Source organism: Osmerus mordax, chromosome 18 (genome assembly GCF_038355195.1).
Source record: "Osmerus mordax isolate fOsmMor3 chromosome 18, fOsmMor3.pri, whole genome shotgun sequence".
NCBI lineage: Eukaryota > Metazoa > Chordata > Actinopteri > Osmeriformes > Osmeridae > Osmerus > Osmerus mordax.
This window is the reverse complement of record NC_090067.1, coordinates 10,719,936-10,740,687: the sequence shown is the minus strand read 5'-3', so window position 1 is coordinate 10,740,687 and position 20,752 is coordinate 10,719,936. Positions and strand designations below refer to the sequence as shown.

General features: G+C 45.4%; 2 protein-coding genes across 3 annotated transcripts; one reads left to right on the top strand and one right to left on the bottom strand.

The window, feature by feature from the left end:
• The first annotated feature begins 4,188 nt into the window (after window positions 1-4,188).
• rftn1a (raftlin, lipid raft linker 1a) lies at window positions 4,189-15,536 on the top strand. Its single transcript, XM_067256304.1, has 10 exons — window positions 4,189-4,333; window positions 9,370-9,553; window positions 10,709-10,817; window positions 11,980-12,829; window positions 13,000-13,128; window positions 13,239-13,442; window positions 13,686-13,795; window positions 13,896-13,999; window positions 14,118-14,193; window positions 14,535-15,536. The coding sequence occupies exons 1-10, from the start codon at window positions 4,189-4,191 to the stop codon at window positions 14,994-14,996; spliced, it is 2,373 nt and encodes a 790-aa protein (XP_067112405.1). The 3' UTR covers window positions 14,997-15,536.
• Window positions 15,537-16,567: 1,031 nt separating this feature from the next.
• Window positions 16,568-20,662, bottom strand: oxnad1 (oxidoreductase NAD-binding domain containing 1). 2 transcript variants are annotated; one of them, XM_067256019.1, is made up of 8 exons: window positions 20,605-20,662; window positions 20,263-20,439; window positions 19,873-19,936; window positions 19,623-19,726; window positions 18,308-18,449; window positions 17,322-17,567; window positions 17,090-17,219; window positions 16,568-16,967 (listed from the first exon to the last, which is right to left on the bottom strand). In XM_067256019.1, exons 2-8 carry the CDS (start codon window positions 20,367-20,369, stop codon window positions 16,810-16,812), a joined length of 951 nt encoding a protein of 316 aa, XP_067112120.1. In that variant the 5' UTR covers window positions 20,370-20,439; window positions 20,605-20,662; the 3' UTR covers window positions 16,568-16,809. The 2 variants fall into 2 exon arrangements, with proteins under 2 accessions (XP_067112120.1, XP_067112119.1); XM_067256018.1 differs by having other exon boundaries at window positions 20,263-20,652.
• Between the last annotated feature and the right edge of the window lie 90 nt (window positions 20,663-20,752).

Genomic DNA, 20,752 nt, shown 5'->3' with positions numbered 1-20,752 from the left:
ATCCAGGCAACCTCTGCCACCACGTTTTTTTACACACACCAGACACCGTAGCACACTAAACTCATGTAACCCTAAATCACCCTCAAACACCTATATCTGGAAACACGTGTTTTCAAACAATTTAATGGAGTGTATAATTTTATTTTAACTTAAAATTGTTTGTGGTTGCGTGTTTTTTTACCTTTCTGTATAAAAAAGCTGAAAGTGATTGTTGAAGGATACAGGTTTGGGAGCTAAGCATTATTTACACCGGGAGAGAGGGAGAAAGAGGGAGGTAGAGTAAAAATGAAAGCGAGAGAGTGTTTATCACGCGCACCGGGCTAGCGGAGATAGAGTATAGAGTCGTGAGAAAGGGAGGGTCCGTCTTGTTCTTTACCAGGGCAGCATGACAGATGTACAACAGCGCTACCGAGACCCATCAGCCGGTGTGAAATCGCTGAGGAAAAGGTGCTACCAAGCAAATCTGAAGACGTTTTAAAACAGTGTTTGTGCGAGAAGGTCCATTTTACCGGGTGTGAATCTTGCTTATTGGTACATCACATGAGCTCGTGTGTCCGTGCGTCTTGAGTTCTCATTCTCAATGGTCCTTCTGAACCGATAGACCTATCAGCGCGTGAAATCTAAAACTATTCGCTCGGTAAGTCACATGCTCTATCCTATTTTACCAATTGTAGACTGTTTGAGAGCTGATGAGAAGTGTGGATGTTCTATTCTATAAGTAGCCTAATATGGAAATATTAGCCCGATTTTAGAATATCCTGTTATCGTATCTTCTAGGGGCTAAGAAAAAGAAACTTTTGGCGTGTTAGACAGCTTGTCTACATGGTTGTCTTGAGGTTTTAGCATTAGTTTTCGGGTGTTTCAAGCTCAGCAAAAAGTCCGGAGATCTACCAGCACTATCTTGTAGGCTAACAGCCGGTGGGTTGTGGTTGGTTCCAAAAATTGACCTAGCCTATTGCTTGTTGATAGCAGTTGAAGCCCAGATATGCGTGACAGAGTAAATGTGCAAGAGATGGGGAAAGCGGGGGGCGATGGAGAACAGATGTGCGAGAGAGTGATTTGATGCGTAAGAGACCTGTCATGTAGCCTATCATTTCCCGTTCACTAAACTGTGAACACGGGCATCTCCATGAGCGAATCTGCTTCCCAATAGAACCTCCTATATCAAGTAAAACGGTGTTCTACAACCAAATGTATATCTTTAGTTTGCATTTTAATTAAGGGATATTTATAAATAATCTCGGATTTAGGCTTGGCTACAGGCTACACAATTTTACAACAATTTGATTGAGCATTGGAGATTATATTGACCTGTCCTGTTATTTTCAATGAAAGTAGGCTAAAAGTATAGCTAGATCGCTATGTAGGCCATTCATCAATGTCAAACTGTTTCTTCTGTTCCCAGAGCAACCACATACGTTACTTTTATTTCTTTGGGGATCACACCTATCTCAAAACATCTTGACACCCTCCCAGCACGGGTTGACTCTCATCCCTACTTGTTCTTTCCCTTTCTCTTATCCTTCTATATTTAGTGCGAATTCTCATCCGCGTGCCCATCTCGCGCTCTCCCAGTGCGGCGGATGAATGCAGCTTCTCCGCACGCAGCCGTCCCCCTGAAGAGTGCGGGAGAAGCGGAGCAGTGCCATAGCAGACGGATTATCCTCGCGTGTAATCCGCGCTTGGTTGCGCTGTCATTTCAAAACGCTCTTTTACAAGAGCTTCTCTAATGAGATACCCCCTTTCCATCTCTCTCGTGCACGCTATATCCATCCACCCTTGGCTCTTTTTGGAAGGTTGTATGCTGTCTGACAGGTCTTTTCAGCATTTGCGTTTGTCAATAGTAGCCTTTACTGTACAGTTGAAACACAGAATTGTGTGGATACTGTATGCTTGTGTTTCAGAAACCCATAACCCACACACAGGTAACCATGTCCTGACTCATAATATTAACCTGCTATAAACTTCATGTTCTTCCTCCCAGGAAGGACAAAGTATTAAGTGCATGCCTCTGGGGCCGAATAGTTGTAGTTTATCTGAGCACTGTGCCAACGGAAGGCAACTTTTACAGGCTTAGTGGAGAATGTGGTAATACTTTATGGGAATAGCATTCTCAGCAGGGGAGTGCTTCTGCTTCTGCTGTCAGAGCTCCATGGACAGAAGGCATGACTGGGCTACTGTCTGAGAGAGAGAGAGAGAGAGAGAGAGAGAGAGCGAGAGCGAGAGAGAGGGGGGGGGGGTAGAGAGAGAGGGGGGGGGGAGAGAGGAGAGATGAGGATAGAAAGTGGATGTTCTGAGGTAGAAAGTACAATAGTTTAATTCAAAGAAATCAGGGAGAGTGGATGTGGAAAGTATAGCTAGAGGGCAAACAATATGAACAAATGGGGGAGAGGGAAAGATTGAGTGATAAGACAAATGAGGATGGAGGGGTGGTCGAATGACCAAGGGAAGAGGAGGTAAGCAGAAAGTAGAGGAAGAAAGAGGAGCCGAGGATATCAAATATGATCCCTCAAGGATGAGCAAGTTCCCATGGTAATACTGGGATGGATGGGTGGTGGTGGTTTGGTTTGTGGTCTGGGGTTCAACTCCACCCCCACCTCCCTCACCCACACACACGTTTCCCCCCCTTATCCTCTTCTCTCTTCTCCCCATATCTCCTGTATAATCTTTTCTTTCTTCTCTTCTCCATTCTGTCTCTGTCAGCCTGTCTCAATTGGCTTTCATTACAGAGGAACACTCAACAACAGTGATGTCTTCTTTTGAGTGGATTATTCAGAACAGACAGAGTTAGCTGAGGCCGTTTAGGACGCATTTCTTAGGCTGTCTAAGTTCCCGTTGACAAGCATGCAGAGACTCAAAGCCATGCACACAGTCACACACACAGACAGACACACACACACAGTTTATGGTATTAGGGCAGTCTATTAGGTTCGTTGGTCAAGTTAATGTCCTTGCTCTTGGCCTAACGAGAGTTAGTGTCATTCTCCATGCTCCCTTAACAGATACAGATATAGACCTTTTTGCTGTTACACACACACAGACGCACACACAAACACACACTTTGCCATGTTGGCTCCGTGTGTCTCTAACCAGCCGTGGTTGACTGAGATATTAACCGTAACCACAGAGACGGTATGAGGGTAGCCATGCTGTCACATCTGATTAGCCTGACGACGCTCCGCCCCGCCCAGCTAATCAAGAGCGACTGGCTTTCCTCCCATCTTCCTCCTCTCTCTGGCCACCCTCTCTGTTCTTCTTCTCTCCTTTCTGGTCACCTTTTGTTCTTCCTCTCCTCTCCCCTTTCTCCTTTCTCCTCTCTTTTCATCTCTTCCCCTGTCCTCTCTTCTCCTTCCTGTTTCTTCCCTCTCCTCCTTTCTCCTCTCCTCCTTCTCTTCTCCTCCCTCTCCTCTCCTCCTTTCTCCTTTCTCCTCTCCTCCTTCTATTCTCCTCCCTCTCCTCTCCTCCTTTCTCCTCTCCTCCTTTCTCCTCTCATCCCTCCCCTCTATTCCCTTCGGTTCTTCCCCTCTGTCAAATCGAATGCCGTTATGGTTGACAGGGCTGGAAATCGGAGTCTCATTCATGCTTTAATTCATTCTGATCAAACATGTCTCTCCCAATCACCCCTATTTGATCACTGAATGCCCGTATCCAAACCGACTTTGCGGGTAATGCTTGACAGATTCATATTGCTGTGTGTGTGTGTGACACATTATTCCCTATTGTTCACAAGATCATACTTCAAGGGTTGGATTTAGTGTTTTAACCCGTGCAATGCTATGACACAATGTTGTGTACATTTAGAAACTGAAATGCATCATTTTTACTCTTTGTTTTGTTCTCTTTTCTCATTTTTATCTCCTCCTCATTTCTTTGCAACTTTTCCATATTTCCATATATCTCCTGCATTTTTCCTAATCCCCTTCCTCTAAATATTCCTTGCCTTTTTATCACCCTTAATTCTCCCTCCCCCCCCTCTCTCTCTTTCTCTCTCTCTCTCTCTTTCTCTCTCTCTCTCTCTCTCTGTCTCTCTCTCTCTCTCTCTCACTCTGTGTCTTTCTCTTTGTCTCTCTTTCTTTTCCCTCACTCCATCTGTCACTCTTTCTCTCACTTACTCTCTGACTTTTTCTGCCCTTCTCTCTCTCTCCTTCTCCCTCCCTCTGCCACTCTGTCTCTGTCTCAGTTGGGGTGATGGGCTGCAGACTGCCTAAGCTGCGGAGGGCGGAGGAGAGGAGTCCTGGCAAGATATACTCCACTCTCCGACGGCCCCAGGTGGAGACCAAAGTGGGCGTGGCCTACACCTACCACTTCCTAGACTTCCTGTTGGGGAAGGAAGGTAGGAGAGACAAACGGGCAAAGTCACCAACAACCGATAGCTTCTGCATGGTTGCGTTTGTGGAAGCGTTGTAAAATGTCCATGGTTTCCGTTTTCCGCTCTGCAGGGAGTTCTTTCTACTCCCTCTTCCTTCTCATAATGAGGCAGAGAGAGTCCTGTAGCTGAGGTTTCCAAATTTGTTTAGGGAATGTGTGTGTGTGGGTGTGTTTGTAGTGTATGTGTGTTTTTTGCGCACCGTTTTTGGGAATGTTTGATGAGAATCCTCTTGAGTCACGTTGTGTCTAAATATACTAATTCCTCTATTGTGACAGGGCGGCTTGTGAAATGAGAGTGAGACAAGTGAGAAAGAACGAGACGGAAAGAGGGGGACGAGAGAGAGAACTGCAAAGCAGCCGCTCTCCTCATCCTACTGCATTGAGGCAGGTGCAGGAACTCAATTTACAGACAGTTGACTTGAATTTCCAATATGGCCGTGTGGCAGATGGACCCCCTCACCATAACAGCCAGGGTGGTTGCCATTCTACCTCTGCTTCAGCCAAGTCTGGTGGTATTGTTATGTTTGGCATGCTGAGGACCACAGAGCTGGATGAATCTGAGACAGATCTGGCAACCAAACACAGCAGAAGAGGCGATGGTGACCAACTGGACAATGGCAATGGATTAGCAGATAATCGTATTATGGGATAGATAAGAACCTCCGTGGAGCGTCTCACACGCACACGGGGTTGCTCGCGCCAACGTGATGTACTGTGCCACTCACATGCACGCGCATACTTTTCGTTTCCTGTGATGTTATCTTCCTTACAGACAGACAGACAGACAGACAGACAGACATGAAGGTTGTTTATTTGGTAAAGTCACCTGTGCCAGCTGAGCTCCCTAACACTAGAACATGTAAGAGGAAGCTGGTGTTCATACATGGGTATGTTTAAGTAAGTATATCAGGATGTGGTATGGGTTCATGGTACTGTGGGTGTGTGTGTGATTGTGTGCGTGTTCCAGAGGGATTATATGATTGTTTGTGCAGATTGAGAGAGCAGTAGGCTTAGCAATAGGATTGATTTAGCACATACACTGTTTGCCTATCGATGTTCTTATATATGTGTGTATGTGTGAGAGAGTTGCCAAAACGGAGATCAAGAGAACGACAGTCAGAGACTGTCAGTAATGTGTAGAGGAATCACTGGCTTCACTGGTGACATTCAGGAGAACCCATGGTCAAATTCATGGTTTAATTGAATTTGGTTTCCATTAATAATATTTAATTTAATATCCTTGTGTGATTAGATGACTCACACACCAAAGACAAATATGTACCCTTGCTGGCTCCTATATGAAGAAACAGTATACAACCGGATTGTATTATAGTTGTTTATGATTCAAACTTTGTACATGCAGAGACAGGTCCTGGGGTTCATTAATATTAATTGATAGAGTTGAGATGCAGACAGACACAAACTGATGAAGACATAAAAAAATAACTAGGAATAGACGGTTTGAGTTGACTGGAGTTTGTCGCAATCTATTATGCTAATAATGTCATGGAGCAGCTACGAGCTGTCTCTAAAGAAGCTCATCTTTTCTTCTCTATCTGTGCGACAAACTAATATTAACTGATGCAGAGATATATTGATGCAAGGGGTTTGAAATATCCACCTTTCACCTTGGGAGAGTTGTCAGCAGCAATACTTCTGTGTTAGCAGGGCATGGTTACTTTGACACATAATCTCCCTATCTGTGGAAACAGAGCCGGGTTGCTTTGAAATAGATCCCCCTTTTGGAGTGGTGTTATATTGCCTTGACATCTCAGAAATCCTTCTGGAAGAATCAAATGTATGTGAGTGAAGGTGGGAAGTTATGATGATAACATCGTCCTCCCTGTGTGAGGTAGATAAAGATGGAGTGAGAAGACAAATGTCCGTGGAAAGGAGCCAACAAAGAAAACGATATATAAACAGACACAGTATATAGAAAGTGAGAAAGAGAAAGAGGAACCAAAGGGAGGTAGGTGAGAAAGAGAAAGGCCGTGGTTAGGAGGTGTGAGAAAAAGAGAAGAGGACCAGAGGAGGAGAGGGGAGGAGAGGGGATGGGTGAAAAAAGTCAGGTGTGAACACTGTGACTAAAGCTCCTCTCCCGAGGTGTCACATCCTGGCCCTGGAGTTAGCTGATGACTTTCGACATCCTGGAGAGAGAGATGCACTCATCTCATTACAGGTTACACACCTCAATCTCGGATGGTGGTGTGTGTGTGTGTGTGTGTACCACTGTATTTGAGCAGCCATATGATTGTATGCATGTGTTCATTTTCACACATGCCGCTCTACTCTCTTTCTGTGTGTAAGCGTGCGTGTGTGTTTTTGCCAAGGCATATGATCTATTCAGCTGACTCAAACATGATGTATTTATCGCATACGCAATGTATTTACCTAGCCATCCGAACACATGATGTATTCCGCTAGGAGAGTGTGTGGTGTATCCATCCATCAGAGTGTGTGATGTTTAGCCGCTGGTAGAATATTTCTTAGTGAAAGGTTCGATGGACTGGTCGTCTTCTCTGACTGTAAGATTGATATACAGTACTAAGAGTAAGCTTTTCCCTGTCTGAAAGGTTTTCAGACTGTGCTCTCACTTCAATGAAACTAAACATCTGCTAAATGTGTGTCTTGGTGTCCTTGGACTTAGTCAGTGAGGTTTATCGGGTCCAGGTTATGTCGGTTCTTTCAGACACGCTACACCCTAAGCCAGGCCAATTAGATGAAGGTTGATCAAGAGACTGATTGGTGTTCAGGTGGAGGTATGTTTGCTTCCATGTGATCTCACCGTCTCTCAAGTCAAGGTGGACCTAGGTGTGGATGTAGGACACACACATCTCCCAAAACCTTCACAGCTCCAACAGTCAAAATGGTGTTTTACCCACAGGCTTCATTCTTTGGCAGTTGGGAGCTCTGAAACCTAACAAGTTTATTATTTCATAGTCTCTTTTTGGCACACATTCCTACTAAACTCTGCTAGTCATTAAAAGCCTATTTGAATAAATGTGAACTTCCAGCAAGCAGGGGATAAGCCTCAGGGTAGGAGTGAGTCAGTAATAATCCTCATCACCTAGCTTTTTATTATACACACACACACACACAGCCATGGATGCACACAGGCACAATGTACTTACAGACATACACACATACACACAAACACACACACGTACTATCCATCCCACTCTGTCTGACAGACTGTCAGCGGTCAGGGTTCAGGAGCATAAGGAGTTTATGGATGTGATTCAAGACCTCCGGAAAGTTCTAAACTGCTGGCATACATCCCAGTCTTCATCCAGCTAAAGCATTTGGACCAAAAGGAAATGGCTAAGCTGTGATGAACAGCTGAACAGTCATCATCTCTCCATCCTTCCATCCCTCTATCTATCCATCCCTCCATCCTTCCATCCCTCCATTCTTCCATCCCTCTATTAATGCCCAGTAACAGACAATAACGGCATGTGGTAAAATTCCAGAGCGATCTCTGCCCGGGGCTGTTCCCATGCTAGACCAGAATGATGGACCTCTTAAACCCGCCGCTGTAAACATATAAATAAACTGACTACCCCCCTCCTCCTTCCCAACCTCCCCTACAGGGGTGAATTAGCTTAATATGTTGAGCATGTCTTGTTGGTAAATGCACTACGAGTGCTAGGCTAATGACTCCTAATGACTGTTTACAATGACATGGTAGCACTGTATCTTCCACTTCCAGCTGCTGTATTAAGTGCCTGTAGATCATGGTCTAGGATCGAGGAGTGTGTGCAAGATCTTGAAGAGCTCTTGAGGTTCAGAAGAGTCCATGACAAGTTCATCTTCATCTAAAAGCTTCATCTTGCTGTGTGGACGGAGATAGTGCATGTGTTAAATGGGGTGTTTAGTGTATGTGAGAATGTAAATTAGTGTGTGTAGGTGTGTGTGTGTGTGTGCGTGTTAGTAAGGGTGCGAACAGGCCAGATGATGATTTGGGAACGCATCTTTCTTTCTCTCTCTCACTCTCTCTCTCTCTTTCTCTGCGTCTCGGTTAATTTATTCAGGTTATTTTCTCTTCTCCACACCAATGCAAATGAGATGAAATGGGAAATAGGAAAGACTGACAGAGACAAGCATGCGCTCTCTCTTTCTCTTTCTTTCTCTCTCCCTATCTCGTCTATATCACACACACACACACGCACACTGTCCCGACGCCTATACAACACACAACAGTGTTTGTTTGCTCACTCGCCCACATCCAGGAAAAAACACACTAATACCTTAATGCCGTTTCCATTTGGGTGCTACAGTAATACACACAAAACCTGCATATTCCCTGAGAAATTACCATCACAATTAGCTATCGTGTGATATGAGCTTTCACCCCTTTTATTAAATGGGCTTTTCTCCATTAGATCTCAAATGAGAAAAGGGCTCCTTGCTAGTATTAGCTACAGTAGCTGTCACTGTTAGAGGGTTAATAGAATGAACATGACAATCTTGCCGTGCTCACCCATTATGGAGGGGGGAGCTCTTTGTGTCTTTCCCTGTCTCCTTGTGTAATGCACACACACACACTCTCACACATGCACCATTCTTTTGTATACCGCACTTCCTCTGGGAGAGAAGATGTGTACTTTTGTGGGTGTGCATGCAGTATGCCTGAGTGTGGTTGGGGTGGTTATGTGTGTGTGTGTGTGCTAAACAAAAGCGAGACAGAGTGTTTGGCTGTGGTTTGGGGCTATGAGTTACGGTTTAATCAGCAGCAAATTTAGTGCAAAGACGCCATGTGGAAGTATTCAATTTGAATGATAATATGTAAACAAGCCATCTCTTTGGTTTAGCCAACCCATCTTCTCTCGATTCAATTGTCGCCATGCTTTTCAAACAGCGTTTCAAACACACTCATGTACACCTTCAGTCTATTTGTCTTTTACCCACCAACATACGGATTCCTGTGCACCTTTCTCCACAAGAATCCTTTTGGTGATGTCACTACTTTTGAACACTGTTTTGTAACCCCTTCCCCCCCAGAGGTGCCTGTGTCCTCGGTCCTGTGTCTGTCGTCCGTGCGAGAGCTGCCGGTGCAGGTTCGGGAGCTGTACGCTCAGGGCTTCATCCTGGTGGCACTCCACCCTTTTGTCCACCCCTGTGGCCCACGCCACTCTCGAATCCAACGACAGCTCCACAGAGCTGTGCTCATCCGGGAGACCCACAGGTATGACACAGAAACAACACTACTACAGTAGTGAGTTAGCTGATATGTGGTTGCTTGTACTTTCAATATGCACTATTTGTACATCACTTTGCATAAAAGCATCTGCTAAATGAGTAAAATGTACTGTAATGTACAGTACCACTACCACTACTACTACATACACACACACATTACACAACATTACACACACACATGAAACACAAAACTACACAAACACTTCTCAATTATGTCCTGTTTACCTGAATCCTAGAGCTTATTATTCTTACTGATCCATGCTTTGCTACAGGTTCCATTTTGACTGAGTAGAAAAACTAATATCTGAGGCTCTGCTGGTCTATTCTTGAGTTGAATTGTGTTGTTATCCACCAAGCTGTAGAAAATCTTATCTCTTTTCCACCATGGTTGGTTCAGAGAGACCCTTCTTTAGTATCTTGTTACTTCAAAAGGCACACATAAAAACATATGTTCACACATTGACAAAAAATAGTACGCATTTACACTCACGTGACGCACAGCATCACACACATATTCTCACACACTCACACACTTGCACACGCACTGTGGGCTGCTCCTTTGATGCCCATCTTGCCAAGTGGTCCTGCTGCTTCCTGGCACCTGTCACCGTAGCGACGGCTGATTGCATCATCAGCACTCGCCGGAGGGGGAAGAGTACGCTGAGTAAAGGAAGCAATCCCTCCATCCCTTCCTCATTCCATCCCTCTTCCTTTTGTCCTCTTCTCTCTCTCCTCCCTCCTTTTATTTCTCTCATCACCCTCCCCTCTCGGCCTCAGATCTCCTTCACTCCCTCTCAACTTTCATCTCTCTGTCGTAGCCATTGTCCTCTCCACCCTCCTGTTCTCCCTCTCAACCTTTTATCTCTCCATCATCACCAGCCCCCTCTTTCATCAAAACATTAAACCATGTCGAGCTTGACTGATCCCTTGTCTGTAACTGGCAGAGGTTTTCATTTGAGTATCCACTAACGCATGGCCTACTACAATGGTTTAATGTGAATCCAGATATGCTAACCTGTAGTTTATGCACTGCTCCTTTATCTCACACGAGCGTATATGAGGAGATGTGAAGTTTAAACAATGATGTTTGTGATTGTCGCCTTGTTTGTCTTCTTCTCTCATTGGTCAGTCTCTCACCCAGCCAGGAGAGGAGTCAGCTGACCTGGTCCGAGCGTCGCTTGGAAACGGAGGTGTGTGTGGCGGGTCTCCAAGACCCCGACCCGGAAGTGATCCAGAACTACGTGAAGAAGGTCATCTCCTCACAGCGTCCACACACAAACACACACACACAAACACACCAACACACAAACACTCAAACTCAATAAACATTTGAGCTCTAGCTACCTGCATACATAGAACTAGAGAGATTCTAAAGAGAATACAACACAATTTCGTTTTCTCTACAATGATACAGGTCATCCTTGACGTCATCATCCAATCAACTGCAGACCTAGCTCTTACCTCTCTCTTCTATGAATTCCCCCTAACCCCAGCAAGCCAGTGTGAAGCCAGCAGACAAAAGAGGAACATGATTGGATGGAAATGCACGGGGCTGAGTATAATGTGATATGGCCCGGCAGTGCGACATGAATAGCCAATCAGATAGCTGCCAAAGAGCAGGTGATAAGAGCCCAGTGTAGCTGTGTGAAAGGACAGAGTGAAGGGGCACTATCTGACTAGAGAGGTGGTCAGCGTCGGCCTATGTCTGCCTCCCCTGAACGTCTGAAACCCCCCAAACGTTTCATCCTCCACATGGGGGTGAAAACCCCATCGAAAAGGAAAAGATTGTTTTTGTGCGTGTGGGTTGCTGGAGTGTCATTGGCAGACATTAATAGGGAAAGATGTGTCTCATTATTGTTCTGTGGTAGTTAGCGTTCTGATTTGGGTGTGACAAGCCCATCTAAAACTGTCAGCTTAAATATCAACTGACAATTAACCAGGAAAGCGCAGTGGGAGGGAGGTAGACTCAGGCATGCACACATACACACATACACACACAAACACACGCATACACATTAACACACACACTCACACTGAATAATGAGGTCCTTTTGTTATTTGAATATTTGATCTTCCAATGATTAGTTTGGCTGTTATTTTGCGGGGTATCGAGCCAGTGTTCTCTGGGTTTTGTTTGTGTGTAAATGAGGCTTTGTGTGTGTGTCTACATGGCTGTGTGTGTGTTTCTATGAGGCTTTGTGTGTGTGTCTATGTGGCTCTGTGTGTGTGTCTACATGGCTGTGTGTAAGCTAGTTTTCATTGAATGCCAGGGATGTGTGTGTATGTGTTTTGACCTAATCTTGAGAGGTTGTATATTATTATTTGCACAAATGCGAGATTTTATTCAGTGCCGGACAATAACAGTGTGTGCGTGTGTGTGCATATGTGGGTGCATGTGTGTTTCCTGTTCAGGTCCAGGATGTGTCGGAGCAGGGTGTGCTGTTTGTGGGGTTCCTCCAGCAGCCTGGAGGAGGGCCGTGTTTCCAGGGACACTGGGACTCTGGGGAGCTGTCCTCCCTCCACTCCAGCCCCTCCCCCATCCACAGACACCCCACCAGTACAGGGGCCAGCCCCACAGAACACAAAGAACCACAACATAACCTCTCAGAGCCCCACTCTCTGGACCACAACCACGTTGAACAGAAATCCCCTGACCAAGACACCTTAAACTCCAACGGCAGTTCCTTTGCTCGGGTTCCATTAGAACCCAACCCAGAAGAACTGACGGGCAGAGAATCGAAACACGGTTCCGTCAAGGCATTAAAGAACCTTTCAAACTATTGCCTAAAGGAATTAGATGAATCGACAGACGTTTCTCAAGAACACAGCCACGCGGAGATGGAACCACAGGTCCAGAATCACAGACCAGCCCATAGTACAGACAACTCCAAGACAAGGGAACCCTCTGAAAATGTACAGGGCGACCATACAACAGAAATCCCATACCTGGAAAAAACAAACGAAGACAGGAAAACAGAATGTATGGTCGGGACAGGACCAGACTACCACCCAGTAGTGGCAGAGTCGACACAGAGGCTTGTGGGACCAGATCAGGACCCAGACATGCAGAGCAAGGGCTCAGAGAGCCAGAGTCCAAGGTCAGACGTGCAGAACAGAAAAGCAGGGAGAACGTATCAAGGCCTCAAGGAAGATGACAGTGTCGGGTCCCCAGAACCAGACCAGGACCACAAAACAGAACCTCGGTCTGAAACACCACCCCATCAGGAAGGCTCTGAGGGGAGCGCTCGCCATGGAGAAGGAGGTATTTATGAATCCCATAATTTAGCGATATCGTTTTTTTAAATACTTATTTAGGACAAAGATTTGACTGAACTTCTTGAACAAATTATTCATCATGGTTGTATCATTCCTGGTTCTTTATTGAAATGCCCGGAATTTGACCCGGATGTGAATGTTTAGACTGTAATGCAGGACTCATCCTGGTCGCCAGCCACCTGGAGGAACTGCAGAGGAGCAGCAGGGTGATGACCCGCAACAACAACCACGTCCGGGTCAGGAGCTCGGAGAGAGAGAAGAAGACGTCACCGCCTGCACAGACGAGTACGCCCCCAGTCTTCTGCCGCTCATATTTCAAGAATCGGAGAATGTGACCTGAGTTTTTGTGGGGGTGTGTGCATCTGCGCTTATCCATATGTTTGTTCTTGTGGAAGGAATGCAGCTGTTTGCTCTTTACAACCATGTGGGCGAGCTGTGCAGTTCACTGAGGTTCTACTCGCTTCGAGTTCCCCTGCGAGTCCAGAGAGAGGCGGGGCTAGTGACGGCGGTCGACGCCCACTGGCTGGATCACATGACTCAGCATTTCATCAGCGGAGCTCGCCTTATCGACGGCTTTTTTCACCTCGGAGACGGCAATGGTATATGTAACTTCACAGAGTTGGTAAAGGTGTTCAAGATGGCGTCCGCAAATCTGAGGCTTATAAATGTTTTGTCATCCATGGAAAATTGAAGCCAATATGCATAGTCAAGAAGGAAAAGGATCAATTGTGAGAGAAATGTGCACTCTCTTTCTCCTTCTTTCTTTCATTCTTCTCTCTCTCTCTCTCTCTCTCTCTCTCTCTCTCTCTCTCTCTCTCTCTCTCCCTCCATCCCTCCTCCAGAGAATGGGGTCTCATCCGTGGACAGTGTGTTCATCTTCCAGACCTCCTCAGAAGAGACCTCCCCCGTCTCCTATGACGCCATCGTGGTCGAGCAGTGGACTATTGTTGACGTGAGTGTGCATGTGTGCATGTGTTTGTGTGCACCGCATGTTTATGTGTGCACACACGTGTGATCATGTGTGTGTGATGCCATATCTCTGTCTTGTCCAGGGTGTGGTAGTTAGGACAGACTACATCCCCTTGCTCCAGTCCCTGGCTCCCTTTGGCTGGAGGCTGATGTGTGTCCTGCCCACCCCCATCATCAGGACTAACAGGTAGAGTCCTGAAGCGGTGTTAAGCCTTTACATCACACAACGCCAAAAGTCGATACCTAGAATACATGAGTCCTATCAAACCTGTCATTGTGTCAGCCACTATGTTGTTTCTCCTCAGTGACGGGAGTTTGTCCACCAAACAAATCCTCTTTCTACAGAGACCCACTCTGCAACGCAAAAGAAAAGACTTCAAGGTACTTTTTTGTTCTCTTTCCTCTGCATTTCTGTCACTCATTACACCGCTTTAGTCTTCAGGCTACATGGTGCTGTGTCACAGGTGGTGTCATGAAAATGTCATGCTTCTAAATATAGGAGATGCAGCAAATGTAGGTAAAAACAGGAGGCGAGTTCTAATTATGATCTAAACGTTCTTTTTCTTGTATTTGTCCTACTTCCAACTGTCCAGGAAAGACGTCAGCGTGATAGACTTTCTAGTGTTGTGGCAGGTGCCTGGAGAGAAAGAGAGATGTAGAGAACAAGAGAAAGGAAGGGGAAAAGAAAGAAACACGGCTTAAATTTGTCTCTTATATTCTAGAAACTGAACCTCAGGGGTCGGAACAAGGCGAAGAAAAGTAGAGCCAGAGAAACACATGAGAAGAAAGAGGAGAGGGAGAATGCGTCCCCGGAGATGGAGAGAGGAATGGATAGAGTAGGGGAGAACAGGAAAGAGGAGGAGGAAGAATGGGAGACACAGAAGAACCGCAAAAACAGAAAGGAAGAGAAAGGAGAGTGCCCTCAGAGAGATGGCGATGGTAAGGAGAAAGAAGTCGACTCTAAAAAGGACATGTCACTCAAAATTGAGGGTTGGGCGACTGACACATACCAGGAAGAGAAGATAGAGGTTGTCAGAATCTCATTGGCAAAGCAGAAGTCGGTGAGATGGACAGATGAACATAAAAGAGAAGAGTTTGGAGTTGAAGAGGGCATGAGAGCAGAGGTGACGATGAGCCGGCAGCTGAGAGAGAGAGCTCTGTCCTCTGGTGTGTTGACTTACTGAACTCAAAACGGGGAACATGAACCAAACCGATGTGTGAATACAGCAAACATTCCATAGAATGCTATGTTTATCGAAAAGCCTTTGTTTTCTTTGAGTAGACATGCGGATATTAACTCTTGCAAATGAGACTTTTGAATCGCCTTGCAAACGTATAATAGCTTGCTTTAATCAACGTACATGAGACTGTAAACTCATCACTTCTTGAACTGCATTGCTGCCATGTGCTTTAGCTTATAGGCCTTGTGAATCGGGTCACCGGTGTGTGTATTCGGGTTTTTCCATTTTGAGCCAGAAAAGGTTTTTATGGCTATGTTATCTGGATCATTCTGGAACACACATGCAGTATCTATTGAACAGCTGTCTGTAAAGGGGCTTGGGCTTAACTCCCACGGGAAAACCAACATAACATAGGAAATGTATTTTGTACTTACATTGAACCCAAGGAATATGCTTGAGGTGGTGGTGCTCATTGTGTGTATGAACTGGAATCAGTTGTTTAAATGTACCTGGATAATGTGTGTACTGTGTGAGTGATGTGGTTAAGATACATAGACAAGCAGAAGAAATAAAAAACGAAATGACTTAGAATATGAATTACTTTTTGTATTCATAATACTGGCAGAGGCACACCAAAACAACCCAATGTTAAATCTCTCCATGACAACCCCCACTGAGCAACGGAAAAGGGACGGTTGTGACAACCTCATGAGATGCACAACGATTCCATCCAATCAGAGACCACCTAGTGGTTCCATTACAGTGCACCATGGGAAACCCCCTCTGCCCCAGTTTGACATCCCATTTCAACAGTGTGTCTGTGAGTGTGTGTGTGAGCGTGTGTGCACCTGTGAGTGTGTATGATTTCAGGAGGATGTGGGTGTTAGGACATCCATGTATGAGTGGGTACTTCTGTGTGTAAATGAGGGGAAGAGAGATGAAGAGCAGACATTCTGTCAGCCTATGGGAGGTGAGATGGGGAGTCAGACGGCTGAGCGGTGAGGGAGTCGGGCTAGTAATCTGAAGGTTGCCAGTTCGATTCCCAGCCGTGCAAAATGACGTTGTGTCCTTGGGCAAGGCACTTCACCCTACTTGCTTCGGGGGGAATGTCCCTGTACTTACTGTAAGTCGCTATGGATAAGAGCGTCTGCTAAAGGACTAAATGTAATGTAAATGTGAGATTCTCATTCACAGGTGTGATGTTTCCAAACAAACAGGAGGAAAATTTGAAAATAACTCACCCAACAAACATTTTCCTTAAAATCTTTACCAACAGAAAATAAATATCTTATAATACTCAAATTAATATACATGAATGTACAATATTTAATTTAATTAACATTTTATACTATATTCACTAAATTACCCGTTGCAGAGGAGTAAAAATGTTACACCATGTTTGTAATATCATATTGTCCTCAACAAGGCCCTGATATTCACAGTCGAGTAAAATATACCACCTGAACCAGGTGTATGTTAGAAGCACTTGGGTTTGTTGTGGTCCAGCCAGGTCAGTTACCCGTTTAGTTCAGAGGTCAAACTGTGGTCAAAAGTAACAGACCCCCCCCCCCCTCCCGGGGCACTGAGCTAGAAAGGTAGATGAGGTTTTCCTTGCATACAGCACAGAATACTGCCTAGTTTACATTATTATAAATTATTATTATTATCGCTCCACCCCTTGATCATACCAGGACCAGATACTTCCAGTAAGTTAGAGAGAGGCTTGTGTTGAGAATGTCCTCCAGCCCCCCTTCATTGTAACCCAGGGCAGTAATGTGTTGAGGTTGAGGGGATTAGGCACGGCCAGATTCTGGTTCTACCACCACTTTTCAAACAGAATCCTGTTGCTGGGCAGGCCCAGCTCCAGCAAGGTCTGAGAGATGCTCTCAATCATGGGTGGGGGGCCGCACAGGAAACACAGTGTGCTCTGTGGGTTCACATGCTGACGCAGCTCCTCCTCTGAGATACGCCCACCTGGGGGGGGGGTCAATAAAACAAATATAACATATATAATATAAACAAAATGTTGTTAATAATAATTTTCAAACAAATGTTTCTTTCTACTTGTGGTTGTAGTTTGGTGTTGTGGTACTCACTTTGCATGTAGGCCTGCAGTTTCTGGTCGACCTGGCCTGTCTGCTGGTCGTCCTGGCCTGTCTGCTCAGTGACGTGGAAGTTGCAGGAGACCTTCTCGGGAAACTCCTGACAAACGTCCACGATGGTGTTCTGAAAACAGTGCAGAAAGGGGGGGCATGAGATATACTATTCAGCTCATACGCAAATGCCTAAATTGGATTCTCTCTAAAATACAAACATACACACACACACCTTGAAGAGCAGCTCTTGTGTGTTCTTGGCACTGTAGCAGAGGTGGGTGGAGCCTATCTGGTATCCCCTACCAGGATGTGGGTGGTTGAGTCGCAGCAGGTCAGCGGCATGCAGCAGGATGGAGTATAAAGGGTTAATGCCCACACCGCCTGCCACCAGCAGCAAGTCAACGCAGGGGTCAGAGGGCAAGGGGTCAAAGTAGAAGTCACCACCCACCCTCATGGCCACGTGGGAGTCCACCGTACACTGAGAGAGAGAATAAGAGCGGGAGAGAGAAGGGAGGAGAGAAAGAAGAGTGGTAGATAGGAAAGGGTTGGACCAAAAAATAATAAGAGAAAATATTGTACTGAATAACTCAGATAGCATATCTCCACTCTACACTGTTCCCACGGCAGCTAAAAAAGCCTTGTAAACAACATCAGTTTAGCTTCTGAATAAACTAACCCCAAGAGACATAACAAAGAACTGAGAAAGTTACACACACACACACACACACACGTTCAAATCCACACACTCACACGCTGTTTGACGGGAGAAAGAGATTGCAGAAGTGGTAGGGGGTTCTTTTGAAGACAACCAAGGCAAAATCTTCCAAACGCACATATGTAAGCGCGCGCACTGTGTTATCGCAGTCCCCACACTCTTACAAGGCGTTAGCGCTGAGGAGAGTTATCAAACAAAAGGCTCATCAAACGATCCCAGAGCTCAGAGACTCTATCCACTTAAATGTCTCCTCTCACATATTAGATAACTCTGTGTCCACAGTCACACACAGATTACGTCTCCACATCCACAACAGCTTTTCATAAGGCTCGAGGCGAGGTCATCTGACACACACACCGAGCACAGACAAAGAAACAGACACAATGAGACAGACAGACTAGCATACGGGCTAGCATACACAAGGAGAGGCTGGTAAACGCCTACCCTTTCTCTCTTTCACACCAACATTAAGACAGCGCGGACACGCCGACAAACCCACTCACCTGTGTGTGGATCCAGTGTGCTGGAGGGTGTTTGGCATACTTGACAGCGAGCTCAATGACCCCCTCCCTCCGTAGCAAGCCTGGACTGGAACAAATGGAGAACCCCCCCACCTTCTCCATCCCGGGGATAAAGAAGTCCACCCTGCACAAGACCAGAGTCCATCAGAACCAGGCCAGAAACACAGGAACATTCCATACACTAGCAAACCAGCTGTATATAAGAACACACCACTCTGCTAGTCAGTTATAGCGTGTTGACTGTGAGGTGAAGATTCCACAGTTCATGGAAATTATTTTGATTTCATACCTAAATAACTGCTGTTAAGCTAACACACAACAGAGAAAGGGAGCTCTTTGGTGAGCTGCATCATTTGACATGCATAATGTTTGAGTGAGAATACTTCATTGTTATGCTTGATACAGAAGTACAGCGTACAGCCCTCTGAGGCATAATGGCTTATATTTAGCAGCGGCAGACACCTGAATGCAGACAGTGTGTGCATCTCTCTCTCTCTCTCTCACACACCTTATCTTCCTCCCCTCCCACCAACCAGAGTAACCTCCCATCTTCATCTCCCTGTCCGTACCAACAGCCATATCGCTAGCACAGTCCGGAGGTGTATGAACTCATACATTTCCATCTATTTCCATTCATAATTAGATGCCCAGGGGCAACTCACTGTTTCTATAAAACTCAAACGCCCACCTACAGTATGGCGTTGGTACAGTGCTGAAAGGAGCTTTCACTGCACTATACATCCCATGAATTAAGCACTGACGCACTCACAGATTTGTGTTTTTCCGCCCCAGATGTAAACCTGAGCCCGAAACGAATAGGAAATACCTGGGGTGCATTCGGTTTCAACAGATTTCAACAGCTCGAACCAGGTTGACTCCATAGGCTGGTGTTTCATACCTGTGTCCCTGAAAGTCAAATCAAGCACCCCTCAGGTGGTGTCCCAGATGATATTGTTCTCACCTGAATCTGAGTGTCACTCGACCTAAAAGCTGCTATTGAATCAGTCTGTAATGTGTCATTTATTTACCTGTATGCTATCCGGTAAGTTGATTGAGAACTCAAGTCTCTTATAAGAACAACAACAACCTAGGTGTTGTTTAGAGAGGAGAAATTAGGAAACCACTGAAACAACTTCAGGACTACACTGCCCTCTTCTGTGGGCTCCAGGCATTACATTGTTTATGAAAGAATTGTGTAAGAAGTTGAGCGATTACAGCATGTCGTTCTGGCTCTGTAACCTTCAATGTTCCGGTAACCTCCATTCCAATGTTCCTTAAAACACTCTTGCTTACTCACCATTGTCCTGCCTTGAAGCTAAAGTCTGGGGGGACCGCTAGTCTCAGTCGTTTAACTGTCTCCGACTCGTTCACGATGCCACACACTTGAGCAGTATACAGTGTCTGGAGAAAGACACACACACACACACACACACACAAGGCTGACAGTCTATTATCAAGAGGATATACAAGACAAGCAACACTGCCCAAGAATGTCTTTTTTATAGACAGGAGATTTTGTAGTACAATCTTAAGCTTTAACCACTCACATTTTGTCTGTAATTGCTGGCTGTTCTCTCTATATGATCTGTTTGCCTTCTGGAAGCCATTTTTCTGAGAAAAACAACATTTAGGAAATTAAATTACACACAACTCAAACACACTTTCTATTTTTTAAGAGACATACCCTTCTGTGTGTTGTAAACAATGCACACAGCAACTGGACTTTTACCTTTTTGTCAGTTAGGTCCAAACTTTAAGTAAATCATACTCCACTTCTATATCACGCAAGTAGTTTCGGTACAGCTAACTACTTACTATCTATGAGTTACAAATGATTAGGAGACGTGTCAAATGGATAGTCGTTACTCTCTTAGCAGTCCCCAAACAATGAGCCTAGGTGGTCGCGAACCACGAGGCATATTCTAGATCGTACTCACCTTGTGATTAGGCAGGGGCACAATACCCGGGTCTGGTGCACGCTACCTGACGCTGCCGGCAGTATGAAGCTTCGAGCAGCTGTTTTTAATATACAAGGGACTCTCATCTCAGAGGCTAAACCAACAAGTTGTCACTTCAGGGAGAAAGAAACCGGCTTCAAAACAGCTTCACTTGAACTGAGAGAGAGACACTGAGATGATTAGCCAGAATAGCCACACTGACTGATTTATTAGCGACAGATAATTCTAACAAGCTAAATGGTATCGGATTGACTTATTAATAATGTATGTATCTTCTAGGATATCATGGTCAAACAATACTCATATCAAATACGTTCTTACGTTTAGAAGATCGTGAAATTCATTCGATTTTTCTTCACTGCACGTTAACCTGACAACCTTCCTAATATCTGACCCGGAAGTGGTTGACACTAACATCAAGACTGAGTCCAAATCTTCCCCGTTGCGCAGAATGCGAGAATGCACATTG

Coding starts and splice junctions, on each gene's coding strand:
- rftn1a (XM_067256304.1), top strand. CDS start 4,189: ATGGGCTGCAGACTGCCTAAGCTGCGGAGGGCGGAGGAGAGGAGTCCT. Junction 13,796..13,895: donor AGCAGTGGACTATTGTTGAC/GTGAGTGTGCAT, acceptor TGTCTTGTCCAG/GGTGTGGTAGTTAGGACAGA. Junction 14,000..14,117: donor CCCATCATCAGGACTAACAG/GTAGAGTCCTGA, acceptor GTTTCTCCTCAG/TGACGGGAGTTTGTCCACCA.
- oxnad1 (XM_067256019.1), bottom strand. CDS start 20,369: ATGAGAGTCCCTTGTATATTAAAAACAGCTGCTCGAAGCTTCATACTG. Junction 19,937..20,262: donor TGCCCCTGCCTAATCACAAG/GTGAGTACGATC, acceptor TGTTTTTCTCAG/AAAAATGGCTTCCAGAAGGC. Junction 19,727..19,872: donor CCAGCAATTACAGACAAAAT/GTGAGTGGTTAA, acceptor GTCTTTCTCCAG/ACACTGTATACTGCTCAAGT.